General features: G+C 41.9%; 1 protein-coding gene across 10 annotated transcripts in view; it reads left to right on the top strand.

The window, feature by feature from the left end:
• The window catches only part of MPP7 (MAGUK p55 scaffold protein 7), a 264,560-nt gene that overhangs the window by 103,602 nt on the left and 135,878 nt on the right, over nucleotides 1-25,080 (top strand). For 8 of the 10 annotated variants that reach the window (XR_010599110.1, XR_010599111.1, XM_065586862.1 and 5 more), the window contains one exon: nucleotides 7,501-7,619. Coding sequence is in view for 8 of the 10 variants with exons in the window: in XM_065586862.1 (XP_065442934.1) it covers nucleotides 7,501-7,619 (119 nt within the window). In the remaining 2 variants the exon portion in view is untranslated. The remainder of the gene's footprint in view (nucleotides 1-7,500; nucleotides 7,620-25,080) is intronic. The other 2 variants (XM_042858225.2, XM_065586864.1) reach the window with 1 other exon arrangement.

The following is a 25,080-nucleotide window of genomic DNA, read 5'->3' on the forward strand; positions in this document are numbered from 1 at the left end:
GTGGCATGGGTATCTATGAGCATCTGTTGTTTAAAGTGCCCAAAGTCTCCCCTCAGTACCTCAGATGTTGTTGGTCTTCCCCATTGATTGTTCTCAGTTGATGCCACCATCGGGGAAGGAGGGGGACCTTGGCTCCATCATAATAAATTGGGTGCATTTTCTGATTGCTGCGCCTTGCCACTGACTGATGCTCCTTCACCATCTTCATGTCTAGCAAGCCTTTTTAATAGATCCTCAGTACGTAGACCTTGGCTTTGTACCTTAGCAGCCTATTCCAGATCATATTTCTGAACATCTTTTGTTCAGCAGCAACTTCCTGGAGATTCACTCCTTTCTCCATTCCCTTTTGATGAAAGGTATTTGGCTTTCAGTATATAATGCCTGCATCTGTAACTTTCACTCTATGCATCTGAAGAAGTGAGGTTTTTACCCACGAAAGCTTATGCCCAAATAAATCTGTTAGTCTTTAAGGTGCCACCAGACTCCTTGTTGGTTTTGTAGATACAGACTAACACGGCTACCCGCTGGTATTTGGCTTATTCATCTTCTGCTGGTAGCCATTCTGATTGAAGTTGCTATTGCTGCAGAGCTTTCTCTCTTTGCTGAATTGCTTGCTTTTGTTTTCAGTCACTTCTGCCACCTTCTTTATCGGCCACTTCTTTATCGGCTTTTCTTCAAGGTGTCTCAGCGAGATAGCATTATGGTCTGTCACTTCCATAGTCATCTTGTGGGCAAGAATCCTTGTAGTAACATCTCCCTGAACTCAGGAATGTCACACGAAGTGGCCCCAGCAGGTCGTACAGCAGCTTCTTTTCGTTAAGATATTTTTCAGGTCGCTCTGACATCCGGTGATGCTCTGAATAAAGTCTTTCAAATAAATTACAATGTGGAAAATAAAATTTAACAATTCCCTCATACATTTGCATGACACTATCCATGTCTGCCACTTGGCTGTTTCCTGGCAGAGCCCTGTACTCATCCCCATGCATGCACTCCCTAAGAAGTGCTGCAATATCCTCTCTGCTAATTCTGGGCAAGGAGCTAACCTTAGGTAGCCAGTCAAGAGCGGAATCCCGGTTCAAGGGGCCCAAAACCTTGTCATGTCTTGTTTCTCTTGGTCTAGATGAGCCATAATTAACTACAGTAGTTGTAATTGAAGTCATCGGGAACCCTTTCCCTTCCTTGCTCCCTTCATTTTTTCCCCTGTTAATAAGGGTGTGGAAGGCTGGTGCGGTGTTGCTGCTACTTCTTCCTCAGAGTCTTCTGACTCAGAGTCAGTATCCCTCTCACATCCCCTTAATGGATCAAGATGCATGGCTGATAGAAGCCCTGGAGTCTGCTTTAATTTTTCTTGCAACCTTTCCAGCTTGTGATTACACACAGCATGGTTAGCTCGCTCACTTTGATTAGTTTGCAGTTCCTTTACGAGCTCCCTAATGGCTGTTTGGGATTCTTCATTTTTGGTGGTAAGTACGTAGCACTCCATCTCCTTTTTAGACAGGAAGGCGCTCATTTATTGCAGCTGCATCTCTACTTTGCTGAGTTGGGTGACATAACAAAGGTTCTGTGTGGTGAACCTCTCAAGTTTATTTCCCATCTTTTCTAATTCTTTTTTTGTCTACCTGGATTAAGCTGGGAAATTTTCAGATCTTGTTCCCCGCAGTGTTTAGTAAGTTCTTTTGCTAACCATAGCTAACCCGTATATCAGTGCTCTCTTTCTTAATTCTACTAAGAATTCTTCCCGTTTTTGACATAGGGTGGAATATGCTTCTGTCCTTTTAAACAACCCAGGTGCCCACGGGTTTTTAAACTTCCCGAATCTGCATAATAATTGAATTAATTTTTATTTTTCTCCGGCTGCCAGCCATCCGCTCTGTACATCTTGCAACTCATGACTGAAGTCTGACCTACCACAGAGTCTTCACAAAACTAGTGGCACACAGACCACTCACCACTGACTATACTAAGTCACTATGCAGGCCCAATCAATTGGACCGGCGTGTGCTGTGAAGCCTTTTCATACTCGCACAGGGCTGCCGAGCTACACAGTCAGCTTCAGTCTCTCAAACAGGGTCCACCAGCTATCGGAGCCGATGCCCACCCGCCCGCGAGTCAGGCCCACCGTACAAGTCGGCACCTAATCGGGCTTACCACTTACCGGATAACCTCCGGGATGAACTCGGGATCCACTGGTCCACACACAAACAGGCTGCTGGTTGATCAATCCGGCCAAGCCAACAGTGCCGAGCCGTTTGCTCCAGCCTGTCCCGGGCACACTGGTCCATACCCAGTTAGAACAAAGCCACACAGGGCTAACAGGGCTGAGCTGCTTCTTCAAGCCTGGTTAGGACTTACACGTCCCCAACCAGGTACCTCACAGCAAGCACTGACAGTACGCCGACTGCCTTCACATGCGTTTTTTCTGACCCACTGGTCAGATTCCTCTCCTGGAATCACACCAATGAAGGGTTGGTGGCACTACAATGTCCACTGAGTCAGTGCAGCTGCTAACTCAGCATCCTGCAGTTAGCTACCCACCTACACGGTCAGTGGACTGCTATTAACACACCAACCAGATCATAAGGTAAGGGAAAATAAAACAAATCAATACAAGATATCTACACCGAATCACCAGGAGAGCCAGCCTGTGATTAAATCACCAGATGGGAGTCCTGCCGAAGTCACCAGAAATATGTTAACCCGGAAAGGGTATTCAACAGGGAGCTACTGAATTTAGCCACCAGCCCTCACCCTACAGACTCGTACTACGTCTCATATCTGTCACCAGAGATGATATTCACAGGAATAACATAAAGCAAACAGGATATAGAATACAAACAAAGTCAAATTTATTAAACAGGACTCCCAACTAAATAACAGTTCACATAAAAGGGTAACACAAAGCACTCAGTTGTTAATTCAACAAATTGGTCTTAAGCCAGGGACCCCAAAAAAACAGTATACAACTAGGTATACAAATAGGTAGGTATACAACTAATTCTGGTAAGTTAGTATATCACCAGATCATAGGCTATTATGGACAGGGAACATACACATGGATCCAGGGGTACAGCAGGATCACCAACAACGTCAGGAACCGGAGACACACGACCACACGATACAAGGATTCAGGAGCGGACACACTCAGGATCGGAAACAGGAACAACAAGTAAATCTCTTCTTTTGTTGACGCATAGTGTCGGCTAGGACACTCTAAAAACTGGACTGCCACAAACCTGGACAGTCCCTGGCACTGGGTGCACAGACCTTTTATGCCCTCTTGTTACTGGGCAGATTACTTAGGTCACATGACACCACCTTTCCCATCTTAACCAAAAAGGGCGCCAACTGGCCTAACAAGAAGGAATACAAACATGGTGGATGAACCACAATATAAACAAAATAGCGATTTGAAAAATTCTCTCTACATTGGGGTGAGTGAATTTTTAATTAACCGATCCTTTCTCCATCTTTCCGAACTGTTGCTTAGTCATTGAAATTAAATGTGTGTAAAACTGTCTAAGAATTTCTCCATGTTTCAGCCTCTTGGTTCCTGTGATGTCATCAGTTCACTAGTTCTTTTGCCCTATGGTGTCTTCCAAGATAGACAGGACCTGAATTTTTAATATAAAATCCAGAAAGGAAACTCCTTTATAAAAAGAAAACCAAAACAACTTCATGATTTCCTTGTGTCATTGTCACCATGCCTCAGTGGGTCACAGCTGAGGATGCCAAATTCAGGATGAATTGTGAGAAATAGGGCAGACTCATCCCAAACTGGTGGTTATTTTATTATTAGATATACCAAGCCAGAACCAAAAGTAAACTTCTGTCTCACCACACTGGTTAACAAGAAGTCCAAACTGCAGTCTCCTTAAGCATCCCAGTCCTTGTTTCACCACCCAGACACTAAACTTGATGATGAATGGTTATTGAAAACCAATTTCATCAAAGTGTTCATCTGATCTCAAAAGATCAGCAACATACCCAGGTCAATATATAACTCAGATCTTACCCAATATACACGTTGTTGCCAGTTCTTTAGTATCTAATATCTAAAGGTTTATTCATAAGAGAAAAGAATGAGAGAGTTAAAATGGTTAAGGAAATCAAATGCATACACTCATTGAAAAGTTCTTGTATCAAGTTTGACGCCATGATGCAATAAACTGCTGACATGTAAAGTCTCTGGTAACTTCCAAACAATAGGAAGGTCCTCAGTCCATTGACTGGAATGCTCCTTTTAGTGTAAGTCCAGAGATCAGAGCAGGAAAGAGGCAAAATGGAGATGCTTCCAGGGTCCTTTATACTTTCTCCCATCTGGAGGGACTGCTCTCAGTCTTAGTTTGTGGAAAATTACAGGTACGAGATGGGAGTCCAGGGTCATGTGAGCAAGTCACATGCCCTTGCATGCTTTGATAACTCATAGGAGCATTACCCATTTTCTGGATAAGGCAACCACAGGAAGGCTCACCAGGCAGGGACAAGCTTCTTCTATGACCCATTGTGAGAGCTAAGTATTCTTTGGTGGGCCATCAGTTTGAATAGCTCATTCACAAGGTGCTGACCAGACTGGATGTAAATTACCTGATGGGTGTCACCACAGGAATACAGCACATATGTAGGGTGCCAGCACATAGTCAATATCTATAACTTCAGGTACAAAAATGATACATACATATAAACAGGATAATCATACTTAGCAAATCATAACTTTTCCATTGATACCTTACATGATATACTTTGTTCAAGATTTGTTGCAATTGTTTAATAGTGGTAATATTAATTATATAAATGGTCATGATCCAGTCATACAGCATCACAGTCATGAAGAAGCTTAAAGCAATTTTTTTCCTCTTTCAAGTCAAACACAACAGAGTGAGCATGACAGAATACCAAATTAGCGATATAGCATTAACTTTGAATTTCCTTCCTCTTTGTGGTGGGTGAGAGAAATTAACAGGTTACATCAAATTCAGTTTACAGCATAACACTAATAATATATCCTATTCCAAAGAAGGTATATAGTGCCTGCCTTGTGAAATCTATACTGTTGTATTATCACTTTAATATTTAAATCTCTATTTTTCTGAATACTTTAATTTAATTTTCTTTGACGACCTAATTGTCTGAGAGTCAAGGTACAGTGACCTGTTACAAGGGCGAAACGAGTGTATTTTATAGCACATTTTATGGAAAAATAGGAACAGGTCTATTAATCAAGAGAAAATGGTTATTCCAACCAGCATCTTTACTTAGAGGAAATCTCTCAAGTTAATATTTTCTTTCCTCTGAATGGTAGATATGACGTGTTCCTAAATGGTGGTTGTGCCACAGTGTAAGGCTAAATCTTCTATTTTCCACTCCTACTTTCAAACAACCATGTCTTAGGCTAAGTCTACACTGCGCAGATTGCAGTGGCACAGCCATGCTGCTTAAGCCTTTCCACTGTAAGGCACGCAGTGTAGCTGCTCTTTGTCACCAGGAGAGAGCTCTCCTGACAACAAAATAAAACCACCCCCAAGAAGGGGCGGTAGATTCGTCAGTGGGAGAGCACCTACCACCGACAAAGCACTGTCCACGCCAGCGCTTTTCATTGTTAAAACTTTGTTTGTTCAATAGGCCCTTGGGCAATGAAAGTGCAGTGTAAACTTAGCCTTAGTTTATTGTGAAGGATACATGCTATTGTAATAACACAATTGGCTGGAGAATTAAGTGTGCAAAACCAAAACTCTATAAATCCGTGTATGTAGGAAATCTTAGTCTTCAATAAGAAGTCAGTCAGTGCTTAATTAAATTTTCACTTTTCCAATTTTAAATTTTCCTTTTATCAAGCACTTGTTTCCCTAGTCAGAATGATGAATGTAACTTTGTGCAGCTGATAACTACTGTGACTCCCTATCAAACTTTTGTGAATATGCTTAAATAACAGCCAAGTTTATGTTTAAACCACACAGTGCTGCACATATCCATTTACACCAGGTGCCTAATTTCTATTAATCCAGAGACTAAGAGCCAAGCGTCCTATTTTGAACTTGTGATCTTAGGGTGTTAGTACAACTACTAGGCTGTAGTTGGCTAAGGCTCTGTATTTTTTATATCCGTGCAAAATTGTAGTGGTTTGAGTTATATCCTCTTTTTATAGTATTTCTGAAGCATAAACAAGAACAGATTTAAATAAAAGCAAGATTTTGAGAGAAATGAATGTCAACCACCAAAAACATTTGGACCACAGAAAAGAATGTAACTGGAAGGAACATTTTTTCCACAATACGGTACTCAAAGCCAACAAAAAGAGAGAGAAATGTTAAATAATCAGATCCCAAAGGTGCTATATTTAATTTTAGAAGGGACAAATGATGCCTTAAAAGGTTGTGAAACAATGCAGATTAATAAAATATTTAAATCTTATGTTTTTGGGAGATAATAGGCATAATAGTGATAGGCAACCTATAATTTACCATAATGTGCTTTACTAGTTAAATATCTTGTAAAGCTGTCCTTGTGAGGAACAGCAGCACTTACTCAGCCTAAAAATAATACCAGGATCATGTATAGTGAATCCCAGGAGGTTATTGGTGTTTTTGTAGACAGCAGACAGGAGAAAAAGGCATTTTGTCCTTTTTACCCCAAGTAATCCCACTGGAAAATTAAGCATGTGCTATGAATTGATATCAACTCATGCCAGGTTACCTCCCTAAAGAGCGCTGCTGCAAGCACTGTTGCTACATTTCTTGGACAGCAGCTCGATGGTCTGTGTGCATGATGGATAGTTTATGCTGTATGCTACTGTGGAACACTGCGCTACTGTCTGCCCCTGGGAGACTGTTAGAGAGGTGTGCCACTGGGAGCAGCAGTTACTTTAACACTTTTAGAGAATCTTGGATAAATGTTGCATACCTAAAAACTTAAAAATGTAGCTTATGAACGCATGTGTTGGTATACTAAAGATCTGGCTACTCCATAACTAACAATGCAGTTTCTTTTGTCTTGCTGTAAATCTCTGCTGGAAGCAGGATAAAAAATGTATTAAACAATATATTAGCAAGACATATTTAGAGAAACCATGAACTCTTTTTAATGGACCACCCTTTCCAGTTTCTGTTCTTTTAAGGAAGTTTTTCCTATTCATGACTCATTTCACTCTTTGGCTAACATCAAGGGTAATGGAATAACGATTAAGCACAAGAATGTATTTTTTTTTCAGGATTTGTCCTTCTTCAAAAATCTTTATGAATTTTCTGTATAGTCTTATGTAAATATATATGGATATAAAAGCTTGACACTGTGACAAGGTAAAAAGTACAGTGGTAATATCTGCTTCCTAGTAATTTTAAAAAATGTTCCCTTTGATTCTTTAAGTTTAGGTTTTGCTGGATACTCCAGACTCCCTATCCAGTTAAAATGACATGCTGCAGGCAGCCAATTACACAGAACTGTTAAGTGAAATTAATGAGATCACCCTTAGATTACACTTTGTGTTTTATTTTCATTTTATAGGTCTGTATGAGCTGCTGGCTGCATTGCCAGCCCAGCTGCAGCCACATGTAGACAGCCAGGAAGACCTGACCTTCCTCTGGGATATGTTTGGTGAAAAAAGCCTTCATTCACTGGTAAAGGTAAACCACATTTAAGTCAGATTCTCTTTGAGAAGAGCATATGGAAAAATGTTTTGAGTGCCATCTAGAAACCAGTGATCGAACTGCTGCTCAGCGAAAACAAAACAGCCTTGTTTCAACTAACTCTGCTTCTGTCAGGGGTGGAAGTTGTTAAATAAGATTCTACCAAAAATACATAGATGATTTCATTTAATAGTGATGTTCTGGCAGTATACACTAATGCAGCAAACATATGTTGTTTGCCCTTGTTTAGAAAGAGAGAATACTAAATAGTAGCAGGAAATCTGAGATGTCTTTATGGTCAACATTCAAGACCTGGAGTTTAGCTTAAATAAATAAATGTTCACAGCAAAAATTAGAAGGAATATGTTTTCTGAGGTCAAGTGTGGCAACAGTTCAGTAGCCACATTAATTTAAAATAATTTCCTTTAACAAAGTAAACTGAAATTCTAGTAAGCTGTTCTGTTTGTTGGCTTGCCTGCACTGGAAATTGTGTTTTGCATATAAATATATTGAACTAAAGCATGACTGTAAAGTAAGTTTGGAAGAATACTGCAGTAAAGTGTCCTGCTATGAAAATGATCAACAACCAGAAATCAAAGCATGCCATGGAAGTATGCAAAACAATCTAAATAATGCTCAGACAGCTTAAAGCAGTAAAATAAGACCAATGAGCTTGTTAGAAATGTACCATGCCTACAGTATGGTATGTCTTGAACCTCTAATATAGGGATAACTCAAATTGAAAGAAAATTCTGAAGTCTCAGCTGAATCAGTAGGAGGAGTAGCAATCTATACCACAAGTGCTCATAATTCAGCAAAATTTGTAACAGTTGTCAATCTGTAGTACCACTCAGTGTATTGTCCCTCTGATAGTATTTTAAGCATAATTGAGGAAATCTCTATGGGTAGCATTGTTCTTAAATCCTTTATAGTAACAATGAATTAATACTTATTTTATAGCAGTCCTCAAAGGTGTGACCTAATATGTTCTGTATTTGGCTTATTGATGTGGAAACAGTTACCACAGACACAAATTTGCCTATCCTGAGTTCATGGAAGTGGTGCAGCTGTTAGCTTAGCTGCTGTAACCTGAAAGGGTAGAGGGAGGTAATGAAACTTGATAAAAGTAGGATGACCTCCAAAAGTAGTACAAGCTTAAGTCGGACAAATAGTTACTATGAAAAATCGCTACTGGATGGTAATTGAACATAAGCAGTAAAAGTAACTTCTGTCATCCCATTATACAAATGGTTCAGAAATCAGCATTCAAAAATCATGAGTCAGGCCCCAACAACTGAGTCTGGCTTAAAAATCATTATTCTGTTAAAAACAAATTTTAAGGCGTTTTTTTGTTTTTTGAGGCCATGAGGTATGCTTGAAGTCACACTTTCAAGTTTCACTCTACGACCATGTGAGATGGAAACTTCTTTTTTTTTTTTTTTTTTTTTTTGGAAAGCCAAGATTCCTACATAATCACAGGTCTCTAGGTGCTAGGATTTTTTGTGGAAAAAAAATCAAATATCATAACAGCTGCTAATGCTAGATATGAAAAGGAGACTGCAGTGTTTTCAAATTAATTTGTTGATTTTACAGTGTAATTTCTGAGTGTTACAGTACAAGCCAAGGAAAAAGGGATCTTTATTACAAGTTATAATTTTATAAGTACTGAGATAACTTGTTTTGGGGAGACAGGCAGATGGTCTTCTAATGATGGTAATAATTTGGAAATCAAGGCTTCAAAGAATTACTTTTTACTCAAAAATGAACAGAACCTTTTTGTCAATATTTGATCAGAATTATTTTCAGATTATCAAAGGACTCTTTACATATCTTAGTCTTCTCTGGTAAGAGATCAATAACAGCAACAAACTAGAAGGAACAGTATTCAATTATCATTGTCAGTTGTCCTATGGGCTTCACCCCTGTGCCCCACTGACCTTTCTAGCCACTGTGGATTTCATTTCACCTCAATAGGATCACTAAAAAGGTATGAGTTGTTCACTGGTGGTTGTTCCCAGTTTGGTTCTGCAATAATGTGTTATTAACTAAACTAATCCAGAGATGAAATTGGGTATTAATGAGTTCTCTCTGAAGGTACATGTACACAGCAATTAAACACTCACGGCTGGCCTGGGTTAGCTGACTCAGGCTCATGGGCGTGGGCTGTGGGGCTGTAAAATCGCTGTATAGCTATTCACACTCAGGCTGGAGCCTAAGCTCTAGGACCCTGTGAGGCGGGGAGGGTCCCAGAGCTTGGGCTCCAGCCCAAGCCTGAACGTGTACACAGCAATTTTTAGCCTTGTGAACCCGAGTCTGCTGACCTGGGCCAGCTGTGGCTGTGCCATGAATCTTTTATTCCAGTGGAGATACACCCTTAGACTCTGATCCTTCCAAAAATTAGGTGTATGTGTAATTTCAGAGATTCTACTGTATGCTCAGCCTCTCCAAGGTAAACTCAAAGTAGATTTCATTCTTGATCCCTCAAATCACACACTTCCTCTTATATATTAATTCCATTTGGAAAATTGTGTTTCCTAGATTTTTTTTTTTAGGCCAAAAGAAGGACCATTGTAATCATCTAGTCCAGAGGTGGGCAAACTATGGCCTGCGGGCCGCATCCAGCCCATCAGACATTTTAATCCAGCCCTCGAGTTCCCGCTGGAGAGCAGGGTGTCCCACTCCAGTGCTCCAGCTGGGTAGCGGGATTGGGGGCTTGCCCCATTCCGCGTGTGCTGTGGCTCTGCGCAGCTCCCAGAAGCAGCGGCATGTCCCCCATTCGGCTCCTATGCGTAGGGGGAAGCCGGGGGGCTCCGCATGCTGCCCCTGCCTCAGACAGCACCCCTGCAGCTCCCATTAGCCAGAAACCACCTGCGGACGGGGCAGCGCGCAAAGCCGCCTGTTCGCATAGGAGCCAGAGGGAGGATATGCCACTGCTTCTGGGAGCTGCTTGAGGTAAGCGCTGCCTGGAACCTGCCCCCCTGACCTTCTCCCGTGCCCAACCCCCTCCCCAGCCCTGATCCCGCTCCTGCCCGAACCCCTCGGTCCCACCCCGGAGCCACCTCCCGTACCCTGAACTCCTCATTTCTGGCCCCACCCTAGAGCCCACACCCCCAGCCGGAGCCCTCACCCCTCCCACACCCTGACCCCCAATTTTGTGAACATTCATGGCCTGCCATACAATTTCCATACCCAGATGTGGCCCTCCCCGATCTAGTCAGTGCAGTCAGGTAGGCAGTGGGAGGAAGGCTGATATTTTAAAGCAGAAGGATGCACTGTAGCTTAGGGCCAAATAGTGTTTCAGTACTGATGTGGCTTTTCTTTTAAATCTACACAAAGAGAAGAAGGAAGTTGGAGGAAAAAGCATTTTGAATTAGTAGTAACTTGATCCTAGTCATTCTGTACACGAGGTGGACAGAGCTCCTCATTTAGGGACAAAGCTCATTTTTCAGGAGACAAGCTTGCTCTGGCTAGTATTCGTTATTAGTGATAATGTACAAGCAGCAATTTGTAGAAGCTATTCTTCAGGCTGCAAACTGGTCAGACGGCTTGTTTTCTAAAGGCCAGACAGCTTAAAAAGCTGCAATAAATAGAAAAAATTTAATTTTAAAAATGATCTGCTACTTTGTCTACAGGTGTTTCATGTGTGCATATATAATTACAGCATTTTATGTAAGAATGTTATGCTAGTGTGTATGATTTGCTACACTGGTTTTCTTTTTTGGATCTCTCTTCATTCAGTTCTATTGGATAGAAATATCCTTTCTATGAACTTGGACCAGCTTTAAAAAGTTAGAGTGGATGGAAAAGTTGTATTAGATCATCCAGTCCATCCCCTGCAAATCCTGGATTGTTCCCTATAGTACATTCCTGTTGTAGTAAGTAAAACCAGCAAAAACTTATGCAATCATTCATTCTTTCCTCTTTCTCTCAGACCAGGAATCAGTCAGTTTGATTTTAGTTTGCAAAGTATAGAGCAGAGAAAGCCCACAACTATTGTTGGTAGTTTTGGAAGACAAAATTGACTCTCTGAAAAGTGAGTGTTTGAAGTTCGTCTTTGTCTGCTTCACTCAGCTGATTTCTTCCTCATTTCATTACATGAGTCACTTAAGTTCTACTAGAGGCCTTCATCTTATGATTTCTGCATGGTGGAGAAAGCATAAGTCCCAGTGTTTGTGTATAGACTTGTAGCAAAGCATAGTGAAGAGATGATCTCCAAGATTATTAAAGTACTTAGATGGTCACAGCCCAAAATAGTACAGCCTCATAGACTGGTTAGAGAACTTGGGCGGGGAGGGAGTGGGGAGAGGAAGAGGAGAAAAGGGATGTGAACAATTCCAGTGTTACTGTTCTTTAAAGAATTAAAGAGTATCAATTACAGAATATTTTCATTTGGACTTAATGCAAATTCTTCTGTTCTTTTCAATTTGCCAACTTGACTCGGAGTGAGCCCTTCACCACCTCCATAGTCTTAAGCATCTCTATTTATGATTGGAGCAAAGTATGGTTGAAAAGGCTAAGTACTGGGCTTCTAGCAATTCATGCATTACCTTTAAATGCCCTTAAAATTCGTATCTCCTTCTTTGAGAAAGAAATGGTTAACATCAGATTTTTCTAAATACTGCAATAGAATGAACAAGGAAAAGGTGTACTGGTAAATTCATCTTTGAATGTTATGTTAACCAAAATACATAATGCCGTTTCTTGGGTGTATGCGTGCAGTCAAGTGTTTATTCTGGAAGTTGAAACATTGGAATAGCACTGGTATTGGAGCACCAAAGACTGGGTTATTGAGGGAGTTGTCATTGTGAGATTTCCAGAGATTTTCAAGCTGTACATTTACAGATTCCATGAGATAGAAACTGAGAAAGCTCAAGGCTGCTGTTACTTTTTTATCTTTACAGAGAAAAATAAAGGAAATGTTTAGGAGAAATAAGATTAGAATAATATTAGAACAGTCTAGAAAAGGCTGTTGTAGTAAGGCTGTTACAAAATAAAATAATTAGTGAACACTCCATGGATCATGATAGGCCTTTCTGCAGTGAGGTATAGTCAGAGTTTCTTGAGATACCAGTTGGCTGTAAAGAATCTTAGTAAATTATGCCTCCCATGTGAGGGAAGTAGGCCATGTTTCTATATGCTCACAGCAAATCCTTTGGGGCAGGTTGTTAATTGTCTGAAATGCTATTTGCTTTGGCATGGGGGGAGAAGGGAAGGGAAGGAAGCCAGACCATGTGAGTGTAAGCATATACCACCTGGCCATATGTAGAGGGAGGTGTGAATGAGGTAGATGGCAGCAGCTGGTAACAATCTATGGCCAATGAAAGGTAATTGTTCAGCATGCTCTGTAGGGGAAGCAGGCAAGCTTGCTTCTTACGTGATAGTTTACATTTTTCAAGCATAGAAAGCATGCAAAACTTACTGAAGACATAAATTCTGAAGTTCCAGAGGAAAGCTGTTACTTCTGTAATGCAGACTGTCCAAACAATATACACATGTGGTCGGTTTTACAGAACAGGGGAGAGAGTTTTACTGCAGTTAAACTTCTTAATATCGATATATGAAAAGTCATAGACAAAAATTTGATGGGTAATTGAAGTGTATCTCTTAAATCTAAAGCCGCGTAAGTCTATGAAATGTTTACCTTTGTCAAAGTGTCTCTTTTTTTCCCTTTACTGTTCAGTGAATTATTTTGGCGAGTCAGAGATATCTAAAGAGGTGCCGCACAACCTGGCCTATAAATCTTGTTGGTGTTTTCAGCTCTTCAGAGAACTGAAATTCTATAGAGAGATGTAAGCTTGGTGGTACTCTAACTTAGACCATATAAAGGAATATTAAAATGTGTTCTAGTTGATCAGGACAGTTACTTTACTAGTGGAGGAAATTAAGACTTTTGTCATTCTTTGGTATAACTCCTGATTTCTTTACGATTGTGGGCACCATCTTTTCTTTTGGAAGGTTGAGGTTAAGTTAATTCTAGAAATTCTCTTTTTATGTAGTTTTTTAAAACACAGAGAGATGCAGTGGAATTTGACTCTTCTCTTGGTGTAAAATATTGATATGATATGGTCTGATTCCAACATCTAAATGTAACGTTGACTTTTATAGCATTCTTCCTGCTTACGTTAAGGTAAAAAACTACTTATTAAATGGACATCTAGAAAGGAGGACTCCTCATGGCTGACAAAAGTGCAGACTTTGTGGCATCTTAGGAATAAACTTTCAGATAAAAATACATTATTTAATTTTGCCTTCCTTAAGAGTATTACACCCAGCAAAGGTGGTATGCAAAATATGTTTTCTGTATTTTTACGTAAGTTTCTTTAAATTTAAAGTACTGCAAACTTTTATAGCCAATGTACGTGATTTTTTAGAGAGTGGCACAATTCGCTTGGAGATTTCATATGCTGGCTGCAAACTGAGGAGGACCTGGAGGCTATTGGCTACCTTTATGCTTAAATTTCCATGGAAACAGTGATCAGATCAGTCAAAATAAAGTAATTGAAGGTTTATAGAAGATAGTACAGAATCTTTATCCTGTCCAGTCTGACATCATTTCCATGGAAACATGAGGAGGAAAGCAACAGGCATCCAGCAGATGTGAGTGAGAATTTACTTATAGATTTCACATTCTGGCTGCTAGTTGGATGATGTACATGTGTTGATCTCCTGTAACCACTTTTGCACTGGCTTTAGAAGTCTAGTATTTTAATTAGAGGGTTTTTTGTTTTGTTGTGGGTTTTTTTTTGGGGGGGGGGTAAGGGGAGGGGTTTGCTTAGTCCTCAAAATTAAAAAAACAATAAAATGGGTTACGATTTCAAACCTAAATTAAAAATAATAAAATCAGCTCTTCAGGTATTACAGTTGTAATAGGTAATCACCCTTCTTTGATGATTGAAGGCAGAGTTGTTGCATCTAATGTTTGTGTGTGTGTGGTATGTGCACATCTTTGTTTCTTTAAAAATATTCAATATATAGAATATCGTCTTGAAGTTGTCAAAAGGTCTGAATAGTTCAGTAAGGTCAGATGATTCCTGTGATGTATCAGTCTTAATTCTGCATTGCATGTTCACACCATGTTGTATAAAGATCTATACTAGCTTTGTGGGATTAGGCTCCTGTCACTTGTGCCTTTGAAGATCTTTCCCTGGATTTTTACAATTTATTAATCTGTGTCACCTTCAATTTATTCAGAAGAGTTGAAACAACTGTCAAACGCGGTTCTGGTGGAGAAAATAACATATTTGTGGCAAACTGAAGAAAGATACACTAAAGTTGGTGCCACATGAATGCATAATGCAGTTGTGATGTCACTACTAAAATAATTTTTACATTATAATTATAACTAATGCACACTTACCTTATGGTCATGCATGAAGCAGTAGATTATATGTTTGTATGCCTTTGTCCTGATTTCTATCAATTGTATTCATGTTAAATTCTTGTTTGTTGTATTTTTAAAAACTTGTATTTGTATTTTTCTTGAGAAATCAGAATTTTTGAAATTGTACTATTTTTGGGGGATGGAACTTTTTGAGTATAGGACATGGTATCCATCTTTAATAGAAGACTCAGTACGTTAGTTTTTTTTCAGAGGTTCTAGGAGGAAAATAGTACTTGACGTTTAAAATCTTGTTATGAACCAGCGAACTCTTCATGCTAGCTGGCAGAGGGAGCAAGGGATGCATAGGGTTTTACAGGGATCCCCTGAGTCGAATATTTGCATAATAGTTCACCAAAGGGCAGCGTGTGAGAGCTCCACCCAGAGCCAGTAGCCAACTGATCATCATAATCATTGTGAAATGTCTGCATGGAGAATATTTAAGGAGTTATGTATCAATAGTAAAAATTACGTTCTTAAGGTCTTGGAGTTAAGGTAGGTCACCAGGAGGTGACACACCTCAGAAAGGTTCCTTTCAGGCAAGAGGCAACAGACTCGTATCTCCCTGTCTGGCCATTTGTGCATTGTGTATTGTATGCCTCACAGTGTGTGCCTATTTGCATATTAAGCCAGAGGCTAAATAAAAGATTATAAAATCTACAAGAAAGAAACTCTACAGGATGAAACAAACATTTGGGGGGTAGAGGGGTGCCATGCTTATGAATAAAGACAATGGATTGTTCTAGTATATTGGGGTGCAAAGAAATGCACAGATTCCTTCACCTAGGAGCCAAATGCACAGCATGCTTGTCTCATGGAAGAAGGGTCATAGCCAACCTGGCTGTAAAGCCTGCAGGGATTTTTGGATAAGCAATGCTTTATTAGATACAGAGAGAGTCTTGTTAATTAAGTCAAGGCTGTGGAATGATTATTTTGATTTTATTTTATATGTAACCATTTATTTCCAATACATCTAATTGCTACTACTGGAATCTCTATGCTTTGTTAAATAAATTTATACTTGATTTCACTATAAACATATTTAATGGCTTATCTACACTTGAAACGCTACAGTGGCAGGTCTTCAGCCTTGCAACTATGCTGCTGTAGCGCTTCAGTGTAGACACTACCTATGCCAATGGGAGGGGTTCTCCTGTCGGCAGGTAATCCACCTCCCCCAGAGGTGGCAGCTAAAGAATTCTTCCGTCGACCTGGGACTGTCCACACTGGGGGTTTATCTCAGCTTAACTACACTGCTTAGTCAACCTAACTTTTTGGTGTAGACCAGGCCTAAATGTTGTGTGTTAAGCGGAGCAGTGATCTTTGATGGAACTTATAAGCTGTTTCTTTAGAAGTACTGAATCTGTGAATATTGCAGGTGTCCAGTAGATCAAGGACTGGACGCTCCAGGGAGAAACTGAGGGCTCTGGAGTTGGGGTGGGCCACTTGCTAGCCTGTAGGGTAACAGTGAAGCCTCAAGGCCTAGAGGGGAGTGCCTATGTTGCTTGTGGCCCAGGAAGTTGGGGAGCTGACCCACAGCATGCACAGACAATGCTTCCTCATGCTAAAGACAGGTGATAGCAAAGTGCCTCATGACCCTGGGGGAAGCGTCACTCTCATATACCTCTCCATCATACCATTTGTATGGCATGTGTTGGGGAAAGGTCCTGCACTCACCTGCAGCAAGAAGCGTAGCGCCGCAGCTGGGAGGTGGGAGTGGAGCGGGCTGGGGCCGGGCTGCTCCGCTTCCCACTGCCGATGAGTGTGGGGGGATCCCTTCCCCCATGCTCCCTCCCCCAAGCGACACGGCTGGGACAGGGGCAAGGGAAGCTGAGCGGGCTGCTCCTGGCCCCCCGCTAATCCCCCGGGCCACTCTGGGAGTTCAGGCCCCCCCCCCCACAGCTACTGCCTACTAGACCCTGCGGGGGGATTCCCTGACTGCCCTGAGACCCTCTGCCCCTGCCCCCCCCCACAGCTACTGCCTACTAGACCCTGCAGGGGGAGCCCCTGACTGCCCCTGAGACCCTCTGCCCCTTATCCAATCCCTCGGCCCCAGCCCAGCACCCTTAACACATTGCTCAGAGCAGCGTGTCAGAGCTTTACCGCATTGTATGCGAACCCGTGTTATATCGGGCCACATTATATCGGGGTAGAGGTGTACAAACAAACTTGTGAAAAGCAAAATGAAGAGGTGAAGTATGTTCAGCCAGATAAATGCATCAAATCAGAGGTGTGAAAAGTTGGTTTATTGGCTATTTACTTGAAACTTGTGAATTAATCCTCAGTACAGTGGACTGTGAGAAGACTCTTTGGTTTAGGTTAAAATCCAGACGGGCATTTTTTGGGAGCAGTTGTAATCTATTTACAGTTTCTTCTGGGAGACCTCCAAAGAATATCAGTAATCCAGTCAAAATGTAACAGATAGAAAAGTAAATCTGCTATCTTCTGGGACAAATAGTTCTGCAGTTTCATTGTTTCAAAGGAGGCAAAATGCCAGCCTAGTGACGAAGTGTATGCAGTAATTAGAAGGTAATGCACAAGTCAATGATCACATCCAGTTTTTCTTTCCCTACTAAAGGTATTGTGGTGGTGTTTACTTAAACGGAAGTAGATAGTTCAGTGGTTGGAGCATTGGCCTACCAAACCCAGGGTTGTGAGTTCAGTCCTTCAGGAGGAATAGCTCAGTGGTTTGAGCATTGGCTTGTTAAACCCAGGGCTATGAGTTCAATCCTTGAGGGGTCCATTTAGGGATCTGGGGCAAAAATCTGTCTGGGGATGGGTCCTGCTTTGAGCAGGGGCCCTGATATTCTATGAATTTCCTTTAGCTAGAGTGATTGCTTTTAAAAAAATGCCATCCTGAGCTTCTGTTTTCTAAAGTGAAATCTTTCTGAAGTTAAACTTGCTTAAAATGCTTGAGAATGGGCCATTCAAAGATGCACAAACATGCATTACTCTGGGTAGAAAAGATTCTGACTCCTTTTTACTGGTCTGATATGGATTAGTTTACTTGTGAGTCAGAGACACTCCCAGGTAGGAAAATATGGAGACATTCCCTACAATTATTGTCCAGTAGAATTTTGTTAGTGAGTTCTGAGCAGGCTAAAAATGGAGAGAGAATAATAAAGAATACAAGTGTCCATATTGCTGCACCTTAAAGTGTGTGCTTCCTGAACTGTGCCGCAGCATGTGTATTGCATCTAAATGCACAGTTCCTGATCTAGTGGAATATTAGTGAAAATCATCCTTGTACAGAAGCCTACACACCTCTTAAATCTGCCTAAACAGAAATCTCTCTGGGCAGGAATGAATTTCATACAATACTATCATTTGCAAATTTAAATTTTTCCTGTCTTTCTTAACTCAAACCCATTTTTTTTCCAATCCAAAGGAATTATTCCCCAGGGACAAGGCCCCATGCTATTTTTTTATTTTTCACACTTCAGTTCTGTGTGCTTATTATTCCGATGATCATTTTTTTAAAGGTGTAATTATTAACAAACAGAAGTGATGGGGCAGGTCAGGAATTTATTTTTTTAACTTTTTAAGTTGGCAAATGTTGGTTTGTTGATATTGAAGGTTTTTGCGGGGAAGGGTCAGATTTGACTAATTTTTCATTTAGAAATACAAATTCAAAATGGTCAAAAAATGGGATATTTTGAGATTTTGACTTTGCCTAGTTTGAGGTGGGTGCAGTTTTTGAAATCTCAGATTTTTGTGGTTTTGGAAGACAGTTTTCCACCCACTTCTAAAAATTGCAGTTTCCGTTCTCTCATAATTCATAATGGCTGAAGGGATTTTGCTCACGCTTTCCTAAAATAAAATTTTAAATAAATTTTGGGGTGGACTCTAGGCATTGCAAATTTTAACCCCAAAAGTGAATATTTCAAGAAGTTAAGCATGTGAAAATGGATGATGAGAAGCTTCCTTATAGACGTTTTCAATTATAGCTCTCCAAACACTTCATAAAAGTGTAGGAGAGAGAGGATGAGCCAGTGGCTAGGGCTCTAGCCTGAGTCTTTGGAGACCTGGGATTAATTCTATACTCCACCACAGACTTCCTTTTTGTCCTTGGGCCTCAGTTCCCCATCTATAAAATGGGGATAGTAGTCCTTCCCTACCTTACAGGGATGCTATGAGGATAACTATGCTAAAGATTATTAGGTGCTTCAATACTGCAGTAATGGAGGCCATATAAGTACCTTGGATAGATTAAAAATATGTAAGTAACTCCAATTTGCACATGGGGAAATTGAGGAACAGAGGTTAAATGACTTGCCCAAGATCATAAAACAAGTCAGTGACAGAGCTGGGAAGAGAAACCTGGTATGCTGACTCCCAGATGTAATACAGGCAAACATTTTATTATTTAAGCACCAGAAATATAGTTGGTCCATAAGATATAAAATAATCTGTTCTGTGGTACAGGATAGCAGACCTTAGTCAATTGTTAATTTCATTTACTTCTCAGTTTATTGGGTGCATCCATCTTTCTGGATTGGTACTGTGAAGATCTGTTTTAACTTGAAAACTCATTTCCATTCAGAGAATCCTGAATCAGACATTTCCTGATGTTAGCTTCAGGTTAGTGGATGGTTCTACTGATGGGCTTTCTTTTTTCTCTCCACTAGAGTCTAAAGCTAAATAATTGTTGTTCCCATGTGCAAGAAGCTTTGGAGCCAACAATTCTTCTTTCTCTCCCTGTGGTTCTTTTTTGTCAGATAGCTGAAGTGTAGGTGTCCAAACCAGATTTCTAGGTATAGTGTGACCTTTTACGAAGAACACTGTGTTGACTATAAAAAAACAAAAAAAGTGTTCTTGTTTTTTGTCTGTTGAAAAATGGATCTATATGTCTGCCAAATCCGTCTTTCTGATTTGCTTCTTGTTGATATTTGCCAGAAGTCCCAAACTGCAATGCTTACATGCCAACAGTGATTTCATTTGGTTAGTGAATATAGCTTTAGCTCCTTTTCTTAGCCTTCAGCGTAAATGAAAAAGAAACCTCTAACAGATATGTAGGTTGATTGCTTCACTAGTGCTGTATATTTAACATAGATATCTCTTCTTTCCATAAAATAACTTGAGTTGTAATGTCCTTTATAGATTAGGTTTCATAGAAAATGAGCAATTATATTTTTGTTGAGCTCAATTCAGGGCCGGCTCCAGGGTTTTGGCCGCCCCAAGCAGCCAAAAAAAAAAAAAAAAAAAAGCCGCGATCGCAATTGCAATCGCGATCTGCGGCGGCAATTCGGCTGAAGGTCCTTCAATCTGAGCAGGAGTGAGGGACCGTCCGCCAAATTGCCGCCGAATAGCTCGACCTGCCGCCCCTCTCTGGAGTGGCCGCCTCAAACACCTGCTTGCCAAGCTGGTGCCTGGAGCCGGCCCTGGCTCAAGTACATTGTTTAATCAGGAGCAAACCATAAATCATGGTACTACTTGAGTTCCAAAATCTTTCAAACCTTCTAGAAAAAAGTATTCAGTGGTTGTAATCATGTCAATGTGACATCTGAAACACTGATAGTCATATTGAAGTTATCAGCATGTCATTACAACTAACTACTGCTCTACCACAGCACGTGCCAAGCAACAAAATGTTTTTAGCTGCGTGCACATGCTTGTATATTTTAAACATTCACTTTTCACCAGTTTCTCAGTTCTTTTTTTAGTTTTGCTGTTTGTCTCTCCCAATTGAAAATAATGAGCTCCTCCCTTCTTTCTTTATCACAAACAGCCATTGAATAGGATCTTTGGCCTGATGGTTTCCTCTTCCCTTGCAGTAGCCCTGCCTCTTTTGTTTCTAGTCTCCGTTCTGCCTTTGATGTGGATACAGTAGCGAAATGCGGACAGACACATGCACGCCACAACTTTTATTAAACTTTAACACGGGAGAGGGGCACTGCATGCCCATTACCCGTATTCTCCTATACCAGGTGTTTAATTGGTTCCAGTGGGGGGGCTGTGGTTCCTTATCACAGTCGCTCTCAACCTTTCCAGACTACTGTACCCCTTTCAGGAGTCTAATTTGTCTTGCGCACCCCAAGTTCCACCTCACTTAAAAACTACTTGCTTACAAAATCAGACAGAAAAATATAAAAGTGTCACAGCACACTATTACTAAAAATTGTTTGCTTTCTCATTTTTACCATATAATTCTAAAATAAATAGATTGGAATATAAATATTGTACTTACATTTCAGTGTGAAACTTGAGTCTGTTTTTCACTTGTGAGCCTTGTCTGAAGCCAAAGCCCAACCGCCTGTGGCTGAAGCATGTAACTTAGCTTTGTGGGATCCCCTGTGCCGTGGGGCTCTGGGCAGTTGCCCTGCTTGCCAACCCCTAATATCAGCCCTGCACTTGTGACCCGCCCTAAACCTGTCCCGTGATCCCCCAGGGGCTGCAACCCCCAGGTTAAGAAACACTGATTTAGATGAGTTGAGTACCCCCGGAAGACCTCTGCATACCCCCAAGGATATACATACTCCTCATGGAGAACCACTGCCTTACCATATAATTTGTAACTCGGGAAAGGCTCTCCTGAACCTACTCCACCAGGACTCAGCTCTCTGAGTCCTAGTACCCTCTCCCCTGCTAGGGTGGCAGAGGGTGCAGAAGGGTGAGGACCTTAGCCCGCCAGGGCCACAAGGGTCTGGTTTCAGCCTGCAAGGGTCACAAGATCTCACTCTGCCTCATCAGCCCAAGACCCATCACTTCTGGCAACCTTTGAATTTATCCTTTTAACTGCACTGGTAACCAGCCACAGAGGGTGGCAGAGACTAGCTTGGTCGTTCCCCCACAACCATGCTGCCTCATATCACAACTCCTGCCCAGGCTGGTCGCTTATGTTCTTTAGCCATATGTCAGCACCACATCTGACAACTGTATGCCGTCATCCCTGAAAAATTCAGGCTGATCGTAACGGGTGTCTCTGTGCTGTATCACTGAACCCCATGTCTCCAGGAATATCTTGGTGACTGCCATATTCACTTTGTAGCCTTGTTCACGTACACTGAGGTCTATAGCTCCTCTCCCAATCGGCCTTGTGAACATTTCTGACCATATTAACCTCACTTCTGGCCATGATTGCATAATCAAACTAATATATTTATTGATTCGGTTGCAGAGGTTGACCCTGGTACCGCCCCTAAGATGATTCTCCCCGAGGTGAATAACCAAGATGTGAGGTGGGTCTGCGTTGTTTGTCAGTGAGTGCAGAAGTGGCATGAGCTGATCCCAGTGCAGGAGTTTTCTGCTGAACCAGCGGATGCAAATCGCTTAGGCCGTGAAGGCCAGCTGAGACCTGTCTGTTGTCCTGGTCACCCTTTTGTGTGCCCAATTCACAGTACAGTGCCTGCAAATCCAAATGTTGTGAACGCTCTGAACAGCCCATGAAAGAAACAAGTGCAATGGGTTAGTTGCATTTTACTGTTCCCTGCCATCTTTTCCTTGGTGTGGAGATGAATCTTCTAAGACCTTGATTTCTAGCACTCCATTGCTTGTTCCTGCCACAAGCCAAAACCTCCGCAACCACTGATATCACTGTCCCACTCCTGAAAGGATACGTACGAAATTTTTCTGGGTCAATATCTCAGTAGTACAAGGTTTTTCTCAGTACTGTGCCGAATTCAGGAAACTGCCATCACTGTGTATGAACTGCAGGCCATGCTGTGAGCCCTGGATTTTTAATAAGGTTCTTATTTCCTGTACGGGGTACAAGTGTTGATCTGCATATTCCTTCAACACCACATAAGCCCTCCACCTGTCCCTTCTGCTTTGTTTTAGGTACCTTAAGTGCAGGGACTTTTCTTCTACCTATAGTTGCACATCTGTTAAGTTTAATGCATACTGGGTCCTGTCAGCAGCTGCCGTAGGCACCAACTCACTCACTCTAAAAGTGCCAAAGAAAGCAACAACAAATGCCACCTTAAATAAAATGGCCTCTCTCCCACAGCTGGAGACCCACGATAGAGCTGTTAATAACCCTGTAAAGGTTTCCAGTGTTATGGGTAATCTGTTGTCCATCTCTCACCCATCCTTCCTGGACCATCCTTCCTAGAGCTTCTGTACTATTAAATGCCTGGATGGGTTTGGGAAACACGTGAACCTAGTCAACTAGCCAACCAGAAATGGTGGAGGGAACCAACCCACAATGAGTCAGAGACACCACATACTGTACCTGATGAAGGCTTTCCTGTGCCCTAAATTCTGTGAACTCTGAAAGGCTGGCCTTATAGGCCCCCAGCATTCATGGGCAAACACATCTTTGACTAGTCCCATAGTTTTTATGACCTAAAGTTCTAGAGTTGTTGGGGCATCACCCAGGGATCCCTGCTGGCCAGCGGGTTGAGTTCCCAGAATCTGTTGTCCTGAAATTGAGAGAGCGTATTGGCACTCCTGGACAGGCTCAGAATGTTAAACTGCAGGCAGTGTATAACAAAGGCCCTCACCAGCCTCACTCTTAGCCGACTGTCTGTTCACAGTATGAACCCCATAGGTTGGTAGTCACACTAGAAATGGACTTTTTTGTTCTGAAAGTTTTCTCCCCAAATAGTTATTGCCACCAGTATAGGAAAAAACTTGATACCAAACTTGATACCACTCTTTTTGAAAGTACACCCCAAAACCTGTGCCTCCTGAAGTGTCAGATTGTATCTATAGCTAGTCTTGAGCAACCAGTCTGAATGCCATATTGAAACCCCATTAAATTCTTCCATGAATCTTTCCCACATGCCTGAGTTTTCCTTCATTTCCCATGTCATTCTGACAAAGTGGTGGGCTTTTTGCGCTCCAGAGGAGGCAGATGCCACACATAAGCTCTAGGGGTGTTAGCCACCTAGTCTCCTGCCTGTATTTTGTTAGGAATGCTGCCACCTGGCGACGGAGGATCCCTCCCTAATTGCTCCATATCCCTTTGTGGGATATCAGTCCCACCACATCGGTGACAGCATCGCCCCCTCGTCTGAGAGGAGCCCACTCTTGTCAGGCAGACTGCCCAGCCTATGGGCCACTAATGCCAATTATTTTTGGCAAATTACTCTTTATCCCTTAAGGGGGGGGGTGTCCAAAGGATGAGTGACCTGGGTTTCACCCTTGTTGCTGAGCACCGAGGCTCACAAGCAGGCTCCTGCCAAACTTTACTGTCATATCCCGAGGAGGCTCGCTGGACTCTTGGTTGGTTATGGGAGTGAGACACAGGTCGAGGGCCACTCACTCACTCCTCATGATCCTCATCCATCTTGATGAGGCTCAGACCTTTGCTATTCTGAAACTCAGACCTTGAATCTCTCCCATAGACCTGTATGAGGGTTTCAGGATCCCATCCGGTAGGAGCACACTCTTCCGACTCATTGCTACCCGCAAAGTGAACTGTCTCTTCCACGGTCAGGCCGTTCCACCTATCTCCATTCCTGTGAACAGCGAGCCCATCCTTCCCTATGGGGCAGTGGTCCCAGGCACACAGTTCCCCAGCAAAGTTGCCCAAATGAACCCTTGCCCACCTCCAAGGCCACCATTATCAGGGGTTCCATTAGGACAGGCCAGGATCCCTCAAGTGCCTTTATGCAGCTGAACACACACCAAGCTGAACTTCTGTTTCAACCTGTTAGCTGGTACCTCAGGAGAGAAACTGCACCAGAGTTACATGAGGTCCCCTATGTCAGGATTTCCTCACCCTTCAGTTTACTCTGAGCTACCCATTACTAGGTTAGCACTAGGAGGGTTCCTTTTATTTTTCATTTGAGGCTACCAAGGCAAGTTCCTGACACGTCAGATAACAAGGTAGGGGGCGAGTGGTGGTGCCCCCCTGCTCCATATATGCCAGGTTGGATCTTTTTCAGGCAAATGCATGTCTTCTCTTCCACCTTCCTTCGCCCCAGGAAGGAGTAATCAAACAATGTTCTACAATGGGCCATGATTGTAAGTGTAGTAATTGGAGGGATTACTCAGCCACCTGGTTCTTTTCTAGACCTTTATTTCCCCTTGCATATGCAGCTTCTGTCTTGCTCTTCAGAGCAGGGAAGCATCCTCCAAACAGAGGACGTTATTCTTCCGATCACTCATCAACGCACCTGTAATCAGAGAAGCTTA

The sequence above is a fragment of the Chrysemys picta genome, chromosome 2 (genome assembly GCF_011386835.1).
Source record: "Chrysemys picta bellii isolate R12L10 chromosome 2, ASM1138683v2, whole genome shotgun sequence".
Classification (NCBI taxonomy): Eukaryota; Metazoa; Chordata; order Testudines; family Emydidae; genus Chrysemys; species Chrysemys picta.